The following is a 17905-nucleotide window of genomic DNA, read 5'->3' as shown; positions in this document are numbered from 1 at the left end:
GCTGACAGATGACTACACACAACAGTACACACTTCCCACAGTGGGACACAGCTCTGTTGAAACAGCTGCATAGTCTACACCAGCATCCTACTTAGTTTGGGCCAGCATCCACCTCCAAGTGCCATCCCTCCAAACAGGGTCAAACGCCTGGATTTAAAGGAGTAGAGTAAAGGTAAACATCACCAACATGACTTTGCTGCATGCCTTTCTCAATAGTAGTAGCAAAGTAGGCTGTAACGTGTTAGGTTTTGTATCCTCTAACATACTGAAAAGCTCTAGTAAGTAAAGTAGCATTTGAGCTTGATAGGAATGTCTCCTGGGGGCCATTTCCCAGAGCATCCCAAAAGAACACTGCTTGCCAAAAGCAAGGGCTCTAATTGGCTGTTAGATTTCTCTGAAGCAACAGCTTGTCTGTAAAGAAAGGGAACAAGTGCCTAGGAGGAATTAAGTGTCCATTTTCTCTTTATATTCTGACTGACTGCTTGGTTAGGATGCCTAGATATCACAGCAGTCAGATCTTTAAGCATTTTGGTCTCTGAAGCCCAACAGCTATTTGTCTTGGCCTTAAAACAAAAAAGGAGTTCAACTAAGAGATACAACAGGTCATTGCAAGCTACACAACCACTTAAAGCACACAGGTATCTGATTTCCCATCTGCCTTTCACTCTCTCTTACATTCTGACCAGAGGTTTTCAAATCTGAACTAGCTCGGAAAGAGATCAGAAAGCAGGTGGTAAGAAACCTAATTGTTCTTCTCTGCATATGGCTTTTGTGTGGATATAAAACCTCTGTGAGTGTTCCAACAGCAGCTGTCCAGAGTGCTCTGGAGGAGCCAACCTGCTTCCATGTCTGTGTGGGAACATGCAGCACTGTTGGACATCATTCTAATTCAGAGGGCTCCTTCTGCGCAGCTGAAGTAACAACCTTGCTGTGTGTGGCACACAGCCCTTTCACTGGGACATGCCACCAGTTACCTACAGTTTTTCTGATGGAGTTATAAACATGCATCTTTAAAATATAAAATGTTTACTTAACAGGTTAAGATCCCATTTAGCAGCGGTGTGCTTCATCGGAACAGCAGCCTCAGGATGCTTTTTAAATATGAATTAATTTTAGGCTTGGTTTTATATTTTCTTGAAATAATTTAATTAACAAGAAGCAAGGGGCAATACTGCAAGATAGCTTAGTCCAGATTTTGGCAGATTCCTTTCAGTCTAAAACATCTGAAAGCCTTACAAAACAATTTTATGTCTTGTACTTAATGTAGGCTGACCATATCTGAATGTATGAAAAATGTTATATTCCAGCTGATTTACCAACCTACTTTTTCTCATTATTCCAACTTGAAAGCACACCGCAGCTTTCCAAGGCTGAACTTCAATTATGAGCCGCACACAACTTAGAAGTCCATGAGGATTTGTAAATAATCATCAAAATAACTTCTGAAACCAAATCTCAGTGAGAAAAGCTTCCTTTTAATCATCTCTTCAACAGAAAAACACTACGAAACCTAAACCAATATAACAAATGTTTTTTCTGAAACTCTTCAGTCATTTTCTAGCAAGCTGGTAAGCTACTAGAAAATACTTCCAAATACTGCAGTACATATAAAACACAGAAAGAAGCACACATTTTATAAGCTACTGTGAATACTTCAAACACAATTAGGTGAGAACAATCTGTCAGGAGAGTGGCAATGTCCTAAGCTTCTAAAAGGGAAAGTAATTTTATAATCCAACAAGTCAGTGCTCTCCACATGTACTGGACATTTACTTTTTTCTCTTGAGTATTCTTCCAACCCAGCGCGGACATTGAAACCAGAGTGCTCATTTTCATCCTCTACCCAAGGTTTGCTGCTTCAGGTGCTTTATCAGAAGAACTTTTGCATCATAACAGTCACTACCATAATTTCAAAACATGACAAGCAATATGTGAGTAATCTGGCACCTCTCTGAGAGTATGCACCCATATTTGTTTGTTCTATAGACAGCTAAAGAGGACCAAATCCTCTTTGACAACAACAGTGAGTTTTCTGTTCCTAAAAACACTTACCCTTTCATGGCTTGCAGAGAAAACTTTGCTTTATGGAATATTTGTAACATTCCCTATAGGATAATTAGGAAATCCTTGAAATTTTGTTAGCAAGAGACAAATGCATCTACTGCTGCTCATGACAATGCAGCATTTTAGAAACGATCAATGCCCACACACACAAAACAGGGAGCCTCAGGAAAAAAAGCTTCTCAATTCACAGCAATTCCATGTTCAAAGATCCAAATAAAATTAAATGGATTTCTGAATACCAACGAAGGCTCTCACTTGCAAACAGTGATGTCTAGCATAAAAGGAAGGGAAATGCATCAGAAAAACATTCCCGTTTGACTTCAGTGGACTTGAGAACAAGCCTCAATCACTACATGGATACATCAGCTATAAACAAACCTACCTACAGACATGGGAAGATGCAAATAATAAAGGAAGTAACACAATGTTTTCTAGGTCTTTGTTCCAAAAGAGAAACATTCAGATGCAGATAAAGTAAGCTCACAGTAAGACTATGAATGATAAAGCAATAATAATCAGTTCAGCTCCCGAACAAATGGACCTTGAAATCCTTGCTCTATTTACAGAAGTTTAACTGTTGCTTTCCACAGCACCTGCAAGGAGAAGAATACATTGCACATTGCAAAAACAGAAGGCACAGTTAGAGAAACATTTATTTCAGAGGCAAGGGTGAACAAAGAACCAGCCACTGACCAGCCACTGCTCCTCAACCACTGTAAGTTTTAAGACTGCATCATGAACCAGATTGGGAACTGAGCTGGGTAAATTTAATACTCAGTGTCTTTTGTGGAAGTAGCTAGAGGAAGAAATGGTGACTTGATTATATTTGGTTCACACAAGCTCCCAGATCTGTTCACCACACAGACCCACAAACAGATGCAACGCCATGTCAGGAAGGCGTGTGGGCTGTCAGAACTACCACCACCACCACAAGAAACATTGACCTGAGGTTGCAGCTGGAACGTGCCATAATTAGCATTCCTACCTTTCTAATAATGATAATAAAACAAATCAAACCTCTACTCATTTTAGAGAGCAGCACCCCAGAGGAAGCAACTTCATCTCTCCTCAACTAAGAGCAGTTTGAAGTTCAGTGATTCAGAACTAACCGGCATCAGGCTCAACGTAAGTCAGATGGACACTTCAAAGTTAACAGCTTACGTAAACTCTGCTTAAATCCACTTCTGAGCTAAAAGAAAACCTTGAATTCCCCATGAACTTCATTTTTGTTTTAATCGCAACATATTAGGGATATCTTTTGTTCAGCTTGACTACTGATTTGCCTGGGAGAAGTGGAAGTTTTGTAGTAAGTTTGTAGTTTTCAGTTTTAGGACTGAATCCACTAGAGACTTCATGTGACAAGAGTGAAAAGGAGAGATCCCAGAGGTGAAACCACCAACTGTCTTACCTTCCACTTTGCCATATTTCACAAAAAATGAAATGCACGGAATGAGCTAGTGAATTTAAGAGGACAAATAGTTCAATATAAATCAACAGCAGGATTCTAGGGTGTAGCAAAGCCTTGACACACTTCTCTCCCTTTAAGGCAACATGGCATAAAGAAGAAAGCACAGTCAGAGTAACAGATCGGTTCCAACTCTTTCACTGCTTTAGGACAACACAGCAAGTCAAGTCATTTCAACTCTTGAGATAAGTTCCCCTTTCATAAAACAAGGAATAATATTTTGTGTTAAAGAGTTGGAGACCTACAGACACTCCGTTGTCTTAGATACATTACACAAGAGAGCTCTTGTTTCTCCGAGGCCCCAAGACTTAAGGAGGACTGCAAACTAGTCAGACAACAATTCGATTTAAAGATTCAAGAAAGTGGCCCAGCACAGAGGAGAGTTGGCAGTGCGAAAAAGGGAGAAGGAATGTTGATGTGATGCATGAACTCCACACACAAGAAAATCTGCCTTTACTACTAGATTGATAACAATCCCATTGTTGTGTTATACTGACTGACACTATAATTGTTTCTTTCTTTGTCAGCTAGATTACTTGTTGTTATAACAGCAGCAACAGCAAAATTTGTGACTGAATCCCAAGACTACAGCTGTCAAACATTTCCAAATTCCATTACAAAACACCTGTCATACAGAACACGACATAAAACCCAAGGTAGCTGTGACTCTCGGTGTCAAAGTAAGTTTATTATGGAGTATCCCTCTTACCTCCAGCATAGGACGGGCACTGTCATGAATTGAAAGAATGTGCGTAATGTTATTCTTGCTCAACTGCTCTACATCTCGGGCATCTGCAGTAAAGGGAATAGAAGGAAGACATTTTTTAATCTCTTGAAACAACACCCCATTCCTTTTTCCCTTGTGCATGTTAAAAAACACTGCCATTGCTACAATACTTTTTGAAGCTTCAAGAAGTACAGCAAAACCTCAAATGCATCTGTTCTAGAACACCATCATCAGAGGGGGATGGGGAAAAGAACTTTAACTCCAAAACAAATTAAATACTATATAAAGAACAAACTTAAGTGACTCAGGAATGTGTTCTTAAGTCAAAAGTTTCACATATTTTGCATCTGAAATGTAAATCTGTGCAGTCTATGTGCAGGTGATGGCCATCTGAACAAGCAGTCAGAGCTGTACAAGAAATCTTCTCACCCACAAATCCCACTTCAAGAGATATAATTTAACTTGAGGTACCGACCTTGCCATACCCAGGCTGAGTAGTGAAGCAAACCACGGCTTGAATGACTCAAATTAAGGTAATAATGGGCCAGTCAACACCAGAACTAGATTCTTATTTTCTGAGGACCAGTAGAGAAAATGGTGCATTTACCCAATACACAGCATTATTTTAAATACAAGGAGAGACTGAGAAGATTCTGAATGCATGAAGAAAAACGCTGTAATGAGGAAGCACAACTGTGAAAAAGTGATTCCTAGACCTATAACTGAGGTGTTTCAAACATTCAAAACTGGAAAGCAAACTGGGGCAAGAGATTCTGATGCTAGATATTGTGAAAATATAGTTTTGTTTCTATGAGAAAGAAGGTAAAATAGATCATTAGTCATCAGTGAGCAACTTTCCCTCCACTGAATGACCTGCATGTCAGAAAATGACCTTGAAGAATCACAAATACAGGTAAAAGTCAGTTTGTGTCCAATTGCTCTTGACCTTTTCCCATGAGCATGACATGACACATCACGCCTATTACACCAGTGGTTTTATGATGAGAACACCTGCCTTCCAAATTAGCCCATACAATCTGTTCACATTAGCCTGGCTGCACACAAAAAGAGAGCATTGACCACAAAGGTTTCAAACCGGCTCTCTCTAGGTACAAAAATAACAATAGCATCACCTGTACACTTTTTTTTTTTTTATGTATGTGCAAGAGCTCTATCAGCACCTCTTGCTTCATCTTTCTCCACTCTACTATAAAGTTTCAATGCCTTTTCTACATCTCAAAGTGGAACTGGGCATTTAATTATACTTCCCTGCAGACAAATCCACATGAACACAGCAACAGGCAAGAATATTTAAAGTTAATCCTATTGTGAAAGCTTATTCAGGGCTAATACAATGAAAAGTCAGAACTGAGTCAATTTCCAATAATTGCTGTTTGAGCTTGTATGACCAACACAGTTACTTATCCCTTCAGGAGAGAATTAACCCAAATTCTATCTGGAACAGAATTAAGGTCCAGCTTTATAGAACAACTGGAATTTCCTAAGAGTCCCACAGTAGGCATTTCAAAGAAGAAACACTAATGTTTGCCAGGAGAGGTCTTCTAATGCTTTGGGTTTATTAGAAGTATATAGAACAGTCCTGATTTCTCAGAGAACATCTAAGGTTCTGAACGCCCTAGATGACAGGCTAAACATTCCTAAAAGAAAGTGCTTTCAGTTCCCAAAAGGCTAGAGACAGACTTCAGAGCCTGCAGGCTCCAATTCCTGGTGTGAATGCAAAAGGGCACAGTTAGACTCCATTCCCTAAGGTAAGTATGACCCACAAGCTAAGAAGTGGTTTGCCACATAAGGCAAACATGACCCACAGTGAACACTGACTGCTTCAAGGCAGATTGAAAAGCCTAATGGACACTGTAACTCAAAAGGACTGAAAGATATTAGTTCTTCAGCTAAGTAAGTTCACCGAAACAAATTAAAATCATGCAATAAATGATATTGCTAGAAGTGAGCTGGAAATGGCTTTATCTTAGAGCTGCATCCCAGCGTGATGTCAAGTCCTTGGTGTACTAGGAAATAGTCACCCAAAAAGTCACCTCTATAAAATAGAGGAGAAAAATTCTCAGCCAGTGACTGTATGATCTGGATCTAAACCTGGCACAGATTATAAAAGGATAATTCCCCTTGCAGCCCCTGCCGTAAGTCTACAGATACTACAGACAAAGCTGACTTAAACAATAGTACAATGAGATATTCGTGGTCTTGTACCATAAACTTACAAAAATTAAAGGGATTATGTAAGGGACCATTAAAAGACAGAAGAATCACCTACACAGCACAGTAATTCTAGCTTTTTTTACTGTAGCATAGTGTTGTACAACCACACACAGGCTCATATTTTGAAACCACATCAAAAATCACCCCACTTCTGGAAGAAACCTATCAGAGTCCATCCTGTGCATCCCTGAATGGTCTCTCAAATGCAGGACTCCTTACAGCAGACAGTGAAACATCTCTAAACTAATGGAGACTTCTGAGTAAAGCCTTCAGAAAGCTCTCTTCTTGTGTACGGTGCAGTTCATGTTGTAGAACTCTTCTTCTCCCCATCCTGTGCCCATGGTTAGCTTCCCTTTCCTCCATTTAAGGTGTAGAGCCTTTCCCATCTCTACTGCAAACAACAAAGTATAAAATTACCAATTGTGCCAGGAAAAAAAAAAAAGTATTCTGTGAAATACGTCTGGATCCACAACATTTAACTGCAACTCACCTGTTAAACGGCTCCACACAATGACATGTTCCTTTGTATTTCGTCACCTTTCTTCTCTAGCTATCCTTTACAAAAGGCATCCTTCCTTCCTCCTTAGAAGCCCACAGCTAGCTTTGTTGTTAGTGTGAAAAGAAACATGCACTCTCATAATGCAGTAAGCTAGTTGCAATTAAGTTTTCAGAATCAAAATTTATGTATGCAAAAACAAGGCAAGTGAGGCCCCAAAGTACAACACTGTCAGGTCTCAACCTGCAGATGTATAGAGATTACAGACAGTTTCATCATCACTAGTGTTTTCTGATTTGGGGGCAATGGTGGATTTTGTCATTGTTTTAATCATTACTGGGGCTTGGGTTAATTTCCTGTTTGTTTTAAAACAAACACCTCTTCTTCTACTTTGGATAGAACCAGACAGAGCTATAGGGAGGTTGAGATAGGATACTACAAGAGCTTCTTCATGGAGGGTGGTTAAGCAAATGAAGGGTCTGCTCAGGGAAGTGGTGATGTTTCCTATCCCTGACAGTATTTAAGGGACATGCAGACACAGCCCTGTGTGACACAGTTTAGTGGAGGATCTGGTAGTGCTAGGTGATGGTTGGACTTGATGATGTTGCAGGTGTTTCCCAACTGAAATCACAGAATGGCCAGGGTTGGAAGGGACCTCAAGGATCACGAATCTCCAACCCCCCTGCCTCATGCAGGGCCACCAACCTCCCCATTCAATACTAGACCAGGCTGCCCAGGGCCCCATCCAATCTGGCCTTGAACACCTCCAGGGACGGGGCATCCACAACCTCTCTGGGCAGCCTGTTCCAGCACCTCACCACTCTGTCTGTAAATGATCTCTCTGTAAATGAAATGATTCTACTACTCTTTGGAGAACTTACCCTCCAGTGGCTCAGGACACTAAGAACTGTTACTGAGAATGCACAGAACAAAGTTCTCCTGATGTCAAAGCAAACTCCAGTGACCCATAGTTACAGGCACAAAAACTAAACATATGAACAAAAATTCCCCATCTCCTGTTGCCACATCAGATTACATTCTATTAAGTGATTTGTCTCAGCCTCTTCAGGAGGACTTTTCCAGTGCATGAGGAAGCTGAGGAAAAAAGGCTTAATCATCTTGACGACCCTTGAAAAAAGATCTTCCTTCCCTAAAAATAGGGAACAGTATCCTCTCCTGCTTTCACTATCTGAAATAAAGCCTCAGAAAAAAAAAAAAAAAAAAAAAACCAACCTTTTCTCAAAAGAACTACAAAGCTGATAACAGAATGGATCTAGAAACACAGCAGAACCACTTGGTGGATACCACCTTTTTGCACTCAGCAATGGGAAGGATATAAACTTTCCCTAGACTCTCCAGCTCACTCACAGCAAAACCGGACTCTTTGGGGGAATTAAACCTCATATTGCGGCTTTCCCCTTCGAATCAAAAAGCCCCCAAATATTCCATTGGAAAAAACTTGAGTCTTCCAACTGAGTACAAGCAAGGAAGGACAAAAGCTCTTCAAATATTCAAGGTAGAAACACTCATGAATGTCTGGGGCTCACTACTGCTACAGCTTTCAGTTTGGAAGCAATCAAGCATACACTTGGAATCCCATCTTGGAAAAAATAATTTGTTCTATTTGTGCAGAAAAAGCTCCCTGCCCTATCAGTCTGTGAAGAAACAAAGCATCTTTTTTCTGTCAGCCACTCAGGTGACTTTCAGGGGAAATCAAATTCCCAGTGCAGAAGATACAAAGGCATGCAATAAATTATTTGTCTTTGGAGAGTTGCAGAATTGAATTTCATCTGAAACGAGCAAAGGAGCAACTGCAACAAACTAAATTTCCCCCAAAACTAGAGCCAGGTAGAAGAGTTTACCACTACTTTCCCTTTCCTAATTGTGCCCCTCCCCTTTATTTCAATTTATAACTCCTCATTAATTTTCACTGAAGAAGCCCAGGAGTTCCAATTCCCCCTGGGCTTTCAGACCAAACTCAGTCTAAACTGTACTGTATGGACACCTGTGGTTCTTCTTGAATTTTTCTGCCCTCTAGCTGTGCAATCTCAAATACACACACACAAAAAAGTACGCTACAATTTCTATTTTCTTCTGGTGAGCACAGTAACACCCACAGATCTTCAAAGATAACAAGGAGAGACATACTCAAGTGCTATGGGCTTGGTGGGATTTCAGCACATATTTATTTCAGTGCTTTCCATAGTCAGGATTACATGCCCTCTATCCTTCACACCCTAAGGTGGTTGCAGAAACCTCTCTCATTCTGATGCAGCTAGAAGCTTGCACAGCAGCAGCACTCAAACCACAATGGGAAAGCTCTACTTCCATTTCTGCCAGATGTAGACTACAGGTTTCTCTTTGGTCTTAGTTTATTTCCCAGTTAAAGGTGGGAGAGCTCGCACTTTCTCAGACATAGACTGGTTCTGTGTTAATTACGCCTAAAAAGACAGGAGAAACAACAATACATAAAGCAGAAATATTGCTGTATATTGAATAGTAATTCCAGGGAACAACTGCTGAATGCCTTCTGCAGACAATGCACCTCCACGACTACAGCATTTAACATCCTTTCACATCCTGCTTTCATTTAGCAGGAACTGCAAAACATTCTCCCTCTGCCCTCAGACTGCCAGCTTCCCCAGAGGTTTCTCATACAGCGGGGAGACAAACTTGAGGAGGATGGTGATTTTAGGAACCAGCTATGGAAACTCTGCCTCCCTGGACTCCCTGTTTAGTCACTGGAGAAAGGACAGACTATCCTCCAGAGGGCGGATCAGAGCACTTCAGAGATTTCTGCCAACTTCTCACCCCCCTGCACACAGACACAGAACGCGCCAGAGCACCTCGACTCTGCCTCCAGTTGAGATACACAGTGCCAAGGATTTGGTGCTATTCTGGCTGACCAGATGGAACTTCATTCAATTCTGAGCAGCCTGGCTACTCAGGGAGAGAAGCATTACAGCAAATAATTTGCTAAAACCCCTGTCTGTAGAAGTAGCTAGATGTTCCAGCCGCCCAAATTGGGACATTCTAACCAAGCCCAAGTGCATGCTGCTGAGCATTTCTCAGCAACAATCCCCTTTATGGCAGTCTCAAAATTCATTAGTCACTTTTTGAAAGAGTGCCACAAATCAGAGCATGCCTTGGGAACATGGTAATCGAACTCCTCCGGAAAAGTACACTGGTGATAATAAACTCAATGCCTGTTCCTAAATGGGATGACTTCACTGCATGGAAAGCAATTGCAATTGTTCTGAAGCAGTTGGGAAGGGGGAGGGAGGGGGGCAAGAGGTGCCGAAGATGCTAATACAATAAAACTTCACTTTTGTGTTAATGAAGTACCACAACATCAATATTCTCTCTTCCTGTTTGTGTATACCTATAGAGAGATACACTCATGAGGGTTAAGAATTATATGCAACATGACCAAGAGTCATAACAATAAATAAGTGAACACTTTTCTTGGGTTTTTAATCAATTTAGAAACAGACTCCAAAACGCAGATATTGATATTCAAGCCCATCCTTTTCCTCTTATGTGGGTAAATGAAGCATTCCAGTCTCCGTTTTTTTCCAAGAGATGCTTCCAGGAATACTACCCATCCCCATGCACACCTCTGCTCCCTGTGCAGAAGTGACTGACGTAGCATCAATGGCAAGCATGGCTGAACCAGCAAAGCAGAGCAAGCACAAGGATCACAACCCCAGCACAGGCAGTGCTGACACTCTGCAACCCTAGTCAACTCCCCTCAGCTGGTGATATTGTTCACTGGCTGAAAACAAAACTGCAAAGAGAAAAAGATGCTCCGGCTGAGTTTCACTCCCTTGGGCGTACTGTCAAGGATTTACCAGCAGGGCTGCAGCAGCAAGAGTGACAGAGAGCCATCCCCAGGCCTATCTTGCCCACCCTGCCAGAAACTTTAAAGCCAGTGACTCTATTGCCCACCTTCCATCCCGCATCCTGCCCCTTTCCCACATTACTGGACAAAGAAAAGGAAAGAACACAGCTCTGATTTAGTTCTGTCACTAGCTCATGCAGCAGTTGGTCTTCAAACCTAGCCTTTCTCTCTTATATTCCCTCTTTTCCCCTTCTTTTCTGTTTCTCCTCCTTTTATTACCCTCTTAGATCACTATCAACTGGTCTTCGTCCTCTCACTTCCCTTACTGTGGCATGACTCTCACACACAAGCAGCCATTGTACTTGTGTTGGCATCCCAGCGTGGCGAAAGACAGCTCTCAGATTCACATGTTCCCTGGGCTACTTCTCAGGGCATTCAGCTCTGCTACACAGCAGCAGCAAGCACTGGACCTGGGCAGCAAGGCTCCCTTCTAGAGCATTCAGGTTCAGAGTCAGGTAAATGAGATAGCAGTTCAGACAGAAAATAGTGAAGTTGCAGGTTTTAGTGCAGGGGAGGCAAGGAAGAGGGGAACAGAGAAGACATATAGCAGTATCTAAATCCAGTGCAAATTTTGTCCAATCTTAGCAGGTCAGCTACAATATCGGACGGATTGAGAAGGGTATGATACTGCAGAGTCCTGCCTTGTTAGCAGAATGAAACACAGCAAGTATAGCACCTCAACCTCAAAAAGACTGTACAGACACAACTCCTTTATTTCAGAGTAAGGACGGTCAGCTGCAACTGCTGCTAACAGGGGACTTTGAGAACAGGTCATTTATTTGGATGCCTACATAAAGTCTCCTATTTTTTCTAAATATGGTTCTGTGAACAAAAGGTAAACCTCATGCAAAAGGGTAAACAATCAGAGGATTGTACATCTGCAGCACAGGCAGTGCAAGTATCGGTGGTCAGACAGCAATCTGCAGACCTACCAGTCTCGCATGCAGTGATAACAGAACTCTTTGACAGCTGTTACAAATAACCAAAATAAAGAAAGCAATGTGCAGGAGGCACTCTAAGCTTTACTTATAAGGAGGGCTTGCTATAAGCCTTACAAAGAATCTGCCTGGGTCACATGCTTGTCCGCCTAGCACAGGAATCATTTAAGGCAGGCCAATGTTTAGGAATTCCAGCTGAAACATGAACTGAGGAGATGGCATTCATTTTTCTTTTCATAAAAGTACTTGCAGTGCAGCACATGGATGAGAGGGCAAAGAGGTTCTTCTTTAAATGCTGTCAGGTGAATCCAAGAATGAAGCAACATGAGGTTAAAGCAGCTGCACAGACATCAGAGAACTCCTCCGGCCTGCGAAACAACAGCTAAAGACCCCTGTTAAGCAATCCTAGAAGAAATGATAAAACTAATCTTACCTTTAAAGTTGCCAATGAACAAGCCAGGCAGAATCTGTGAGAAAGAAATATAGTATCAAATATAGATATCTTGTGGTAACACAATTTGACAAAGTTCAATTTGCATACAGGATGGAACATACTACTTCAGCAGACCATTGTCAAATGCAATCTACAGACTGCTGGCAGCATTTTGTGCCTCTTTGCAACCTTCTCAAGCTGCATTACTCTCGATGCACAGCTCTCCAAAAGCTCTCACTGACAGCCAGGGCTGTTAATCATGTGGACTCTCACATAATGGGCGCTCTCCAAGGGTATCAGAAGCCCTGTACAAACATGGAGCGGGCCTCACAACACGTCCCCCCAAGGCACGATAAGAGCACACTCAGTTAAGTAATGACGAAACTTCAAAAAGAGAAGGCAATTTGCCTAAAGTTGCTAAGCGAGCTGGATAAAGCACTGCAACACAAAATCCTGAGGGACCTTCGAAGCGCAAAGCCATGCAAGTGGGGGATACAGCACTGCCAGGCTCTTAGCTGGAGGAAATCACTGCACCCAGCTAGTTGCGCATTTACAGAGTGAGAATCAATTAAAGTCTGCGAGTTGCATTTTCCTCTCCCAGATCTGCCCACTCACACCACTGCACCTAGCAGCCTGCACAGGTCTGAGTTAGAGGATTTTCATTAACTCATGAGCACCAAGGTCAAGCCGAGGGCTGGCCCTGTGCATACACACGGGTAAACACCGCAGTGCTACCCCTCCCAGCTTGGGAACGGCACCAAGGGCATAAAAATAAAACAAGCAGACCAAGCACATGCTTTCTGGCCAAAAATTTCTTTTTCTGACACCTGAAAAATCTGACCCACACCCGCATCCTTTGAAGGGAGCAGAACTGTGGCAGTGACAGCACATGATCCACTTTTCTTCGGTGCATGCAAAGCATACCACCAATACAGATATGTCAGCACTGGCTTCTGAAAGCCTTAGCAACACCCATGTGTCATCACAACAGCAGCAACAGCTTCTTGAGTGCAGCTATTTAAAGGTAAAACTCCACCCGTTTTGCTTCGTCCAGCAGTCGCCAAGTTCCAAAAGCCATGGCAGGTTCTCATGGAGGATTATCACTCAAGCCTTCCCCTTGCAGCAGCCTGCCTGCTGAAAGGCAACCCAGTGCACCACACCTAGGCCAGCAGGACCCGTGAAATACCTTCAAGTACATCCTAAAGCCGTGGCTTTCCCCAGATATAAAAGCGTTGTGTTCACTATTATTACCTAGCCTCACAAAAACCAGCAAAGCTCCAGTGATGTGCATGCTCCCTTGTAGCTTTGTGCAAGCATTCTTCCCTCCGTGCTCCACTGGGTGATCACAGCATGGCACACTAGCTCTAAAGCAGGGAGCTCAAGTCTGCAATCACCATTAAAAGATGGTTGCTCTGGGGTCCTTGCATGCTCTACAGCAAAAGTGAGTCTAGTTAGGAACCAATTTCACCAACCAGGCCACCCCAGCCAACCCTCTTAGCTGATGTTTAAAATATGAATAAACAAAATCACCTTTCTATTCTAAATAGCCTTGCTATCTTAGGCTATCTGCAGCACAAGTCTCAAATCACATCCCTGCTACAGTACACTACAGCATTTTAGGCTTCAGGACATTATTTCTGCATCAAAAGTGTGCTCTCAAGAGAACATGAAAGCTTAAACTCCAACCATTAAGGCTAGACATTGCAAATTAAAGAGATATCAAGAAACACCAGAGTGATTTAAAATGGAGGCTTTTTAGATTGTTGCCAGCAAAAGCAGAAAAATCCAGAAGTTTGCATTTGCACTGGTGCATTATGAAGCAATGCTGTATGCAAGGTAGAAAATTAGGACACTTTGCAACCAAGGACAGATGTTGCCCCTGTTGTCCTAGTCATTCTAGAAGCAAGAAACATGACTATGGGTGAAAGCTACCTGGAAAGAAGTGAATCTTCATACTGTGCTGACTAATACTTCAGCACTAGACTATGGCTGGGAACTTTCAGCTGTGTCATCTCACACTGCCTTCAGCAACTGCAACTCCAGGCTGTGCACAACGAAGGCCGATGGCTGCCAGGAACGTGCGAGAGAAGGGGTGGGAGTCACAGGAGAAAAACATAAGGTGGTTGTTTTTGTGAACTTTTCAACCACTGCTTTCTGAATAAAAACAGTAGCCTCTTTCTATCATCCGAAACATCGACAAAATGACCATGGACTAAATAACAGAAGACTGCATAACCAACAAGGAGAGCAACGCCTGCCTTTGGTCGTATCTCCCATGAGAATGGCTCATGTTCTTCACCGTGCATGACCACAGAGCCCTACCACGGATTGCTAAGACTTCTTATGAGTCCTCTTGGAAAAATACCCTTCTCTAAAAAATGGCTTGAAGTGTTATTTTGCCACTGTCTTCTGCTCGGACAGGCACCCAGGATAGAGCCATCCAATTCCTTGCCCAACGCTACTTCTAAATGCGTTGGTAAAAATGGGTGCTCTGGAGAAGTTTCATCAGGCTGCAAAAGGCTGCAGGGGGGGAACGGGGTCAGCCTACCTTATCAGCCAGCAAGGGAGCGGGATTTGCTGCTGCTGACATTAAGTGGCACAGCTCAGCTGACTTCCACAGAACGAGGTGCAACTGTCCACACTGATTTGCATTTCTCATGAATCAGCTCCTACAACGAACGCAGCTTACCTGCTCTTTTTGTAGCACTAACACTCAACTCGCCCCTTCAGCAGGGTCTGTGTGAATAGCGGGCGTTTAACTGTAACAGGACAAAGGACCAACCCAGGAAAAACTCTCCACTAAGTATGCCGTGCTCACAGACGGCCAAATCTAAGTACCATGACCTCTACCACTGTTTCAGTCACTAGACTTCAGCTCCTGGAAAACATCTTTGTCATTTTCAACCGCAGACTTCAGTTGACCTTTGAATACGTGTCAAAGTTAGGCATTAATTGCAAAGACAAATAAGGCCACCTTTCCTAAGTCCAATCTCATTACTCATTCTGTACTTAAAAAAACAAAAAAATACATATATATACGTATATGAAAAGTAATAGCAGCCAGGAGATGAGTTTAAAGTCAGTGCAGTCAGTAAACCACGGCTTTTCTCTAAACAGAGTAAGAATAGCATTAAAAACCAATGCTTTAGGTTTAGCTTGGGAAAAATAAGAACATTTGGACAGGCTTATGCAAAAATAAACATGGATAATTTTACAGAGGAAAGTAATAATTAAAGATAAATTAATAAATAAAAATGCCAGGCCTCAAGCCTTCCAATCAACACTAATGGCCACATAAAGTCAGCTGCAATTATCACTTGGTATTATATACATCAGTATCGTGTGACAGAAAAAGAGGAGGGGACCATGCCACTGAGAAAGGCTCAGCATCCAAGAGCAGCAACAGCAGCTGTAGCAGTCTGCAGAGTTTTCCTTTCCATACCCCATTACTGGTATCACCATTAATCCTCTTTCCTTGGCTTCAGTACAGAAATTCTCTAAATGAAATAATCCAGCATTGGATAAACTGCTTGTTTCCTTTTATTGCAAAATACAACTGCCACATACACACAAAAAACCACTTTAGCTGGAAACTAAGGTAATTTGTGTTGACAGATTACTCCAAGCGGAGCAAACCCAACAGCTGATGAGTCCACACCTCTCTTCACCTCTCCGGCTTTCGCTGACTCACAAGATCAAAAGGAACAGATGATCTAGGCGTACATTCTGAAGGTGGCCTGTACCAGACCTGCACACTGGACCCCTGCAAAAATAAACCTGTACCCAGCATGACCGTGGCCTCCTTAAAGGAGTCAGCTCCTCCAGATCAATGGAAGTTTCATCCTCATGATTACAGAGGAAAGAGAGAAGAGAAAAACTAACGTGGTGCTCTGCTTGATCTGAGCACTCTGGTTGCAACATACCAGGACAACACATAACAGATGCAGAGTGACCAAATTTCCCTGAGTCATGGACTGTCTGCTCACGGAGTGCTGAGCAAAGAATGCTCAGGTTGAAGGGGCTGAGAATCCTCTTTCTTCCCCTGGATTGCAACGGTAGCATCCCACATCAAAACACTGAGAGTGGCAGGATAACTTCAAACATTCCTGGAAAAATACTCCCAACGTACCAGCTGTATTTACTGCTCACTGGTCACTTGTAGAGGGCAGCTACAGAGAGGTGGTGGATACCCCATCCCTGGGGACACTCAAGGTCAGGCTGGACAGGGCTCTGAGCAACCTGATCTCACTATAGGTATCCCTGTTCGTTGTGGGGGAGTTGGACTAGATAGCCTTTAAGTACTCCTTCCAACTCAAACGATTCTATGATTCTACCCCCACACTTTAAAACCAAGAGTTGAAGAGAAGGACCAGGGGAGGCGTTACTCCTATCAGTCAGTTGGATTAACCAGCCAGGCCTTCTCCCCGCCTAGATTCTCTTATCCCAAGGTGTCTGCCCACAGGATGAGGGGCACCCCAGGCAAGAGGAGCATCAAGCACCGGGATGTTCACCAGCCTGACCGACGGCAGGATGGAGCCGCCACAGCCGCTCAGGTGCCCATCTCCAGCTCTGCTACTGGCGAGGCCACGCTCAGCGCGAGGCTACTCCCAAAGCGCTCGGAGCAGGATGTTCGACAGAGGAGATGACTCAACTTCTCTTCCTTGTAGCGGACCGGTTACCGCACCTCCAAACCTGCCTCAAAACAGAGGCGGAGATGCTGACAGGAATCACAGCTGCCCTTCGACAACCGCACAAGGCGCTAGTGGGGCGAGCGCTGACAACGAGCCCCTGTAGCCCAGAGGCCAACACCCCGAGCGGCGCAGATCCACCCTCCTGCCTCACCGTGAGCTCCACGAGGCTGTCCTGCCCCGCGGGCGGGTGACAGCCGGGACTCGGGGCCACGCGGGCCGCTCGCGGGGCACCGTGCGGGGAACCCCCGGGCGGGCACGGCCGAAACCGGCCCTCCCTCCCCCACCACCGCCCCGCCGGGGCCGCGGCCGCGCAGGAAGCGCGCCCGGGAGACGCGCGACCGCGTCCCTTCCCCCCGCCCCGCAGGGGAGGGAAAAACAACGAGAAGGAAACCGAGAAAACCCCGAGAGCCGAGGGGAAGCCCTCCCGCCCGCCGCCTTTGTTCCGCGGCCAGGTGCCGCCAGCAGACAAAGGCGGGGAGGCGGCCGCCCCCGCGCACACGCACTCGCCCCGCGGGTCCGAGGCCGACGAGCGGCTTTACCTTGTTCATGCCATTCCCCATGGCTACCCCAGCCGCCCGCCAGCGGCGCGCGGGACCCTCGGCGGCTGCCGGTTAGCGAGCGGCGGGCGGCGGGGCGGAGCGCATAGGGCAGGGCCGGCCGGCGGCGGCCGGGCACGAGCGGACTGTTAACGAGGAGGGCGGCGGGGCGAGGCGCGGCGCATCACCCCCGCCCCGCCGGGCGGGCTTCCGCTCGGCCGCCCCCGGGAGCGGCGAGCCGCGGGGCCGGGCCGCCGGGAACTGCCTCCCGACGCCGCCGCCGCCGCCAAGCCCCCCCTCCCCACGTGCGGTACAGCCGCGGCGCGCGGGCCGCCTTGGGGCTTGTAGTCGGGCCGCCTCGCCGCCAGAACTACAGCTCCCGGCCTTCCCCGCAGCGCCGCCCCACCTGTAGCGCCCGG

At 44.6% G+C, this 17905-nt stretch overlaps 1 protein-coding gene across 1 annotated transcript in view; it reads right to left on the bottom strand.

The window, feature by feature from the left end:
• Positions 1–17575, bottom strand: part of DUSP22 (dual specificity phosphatase 22) — a 41880-nt gene extending 24305 nt beyond the window's left edge. Inside the window, exons 1-3 of the mRNA XM_042869018.1 lie at positions 17490–17575; positions 12260–12293; positions 4239–4321 (exon numbers count right to left, since the gene is read on the bottom strand). Coding sequence (XP_042724952.1) covers positions 4239–4321; positions 12260–12293; positions 17490–17510 — 138 coding nt within the window. The 5' untranslated portion in view covers positions 17511–17575. The remainder of the gene's footprint in view (positions 1–4238; positions 4322–12259; positions 12294–17489) is intronic.
• Between the last annotated feature and the right edge of the window lie 330 nt (positions 17576–17905).

The sequence above is a fragment of the Lagopus leucura genome, unplaced genomic scaffold (assembly GCF_019238085.1).
Source record: "Lagopus leucura isolate 7727_CA_CO unplaced genomic scaffold, USGS_WTPT01 Super-Scaffold_100002, whole genome shotgun sequence".
Classification (NCBI taxonomy): domain Eukaryota; kingdom Metazoa; phylum Chordata; class Aves; order Galliformes; family Phasianidae; genus Lagopus; species Lagopus leucura.
This window is presented reverse-complemented; position numbering and strand designations above follow the sequence as displayed.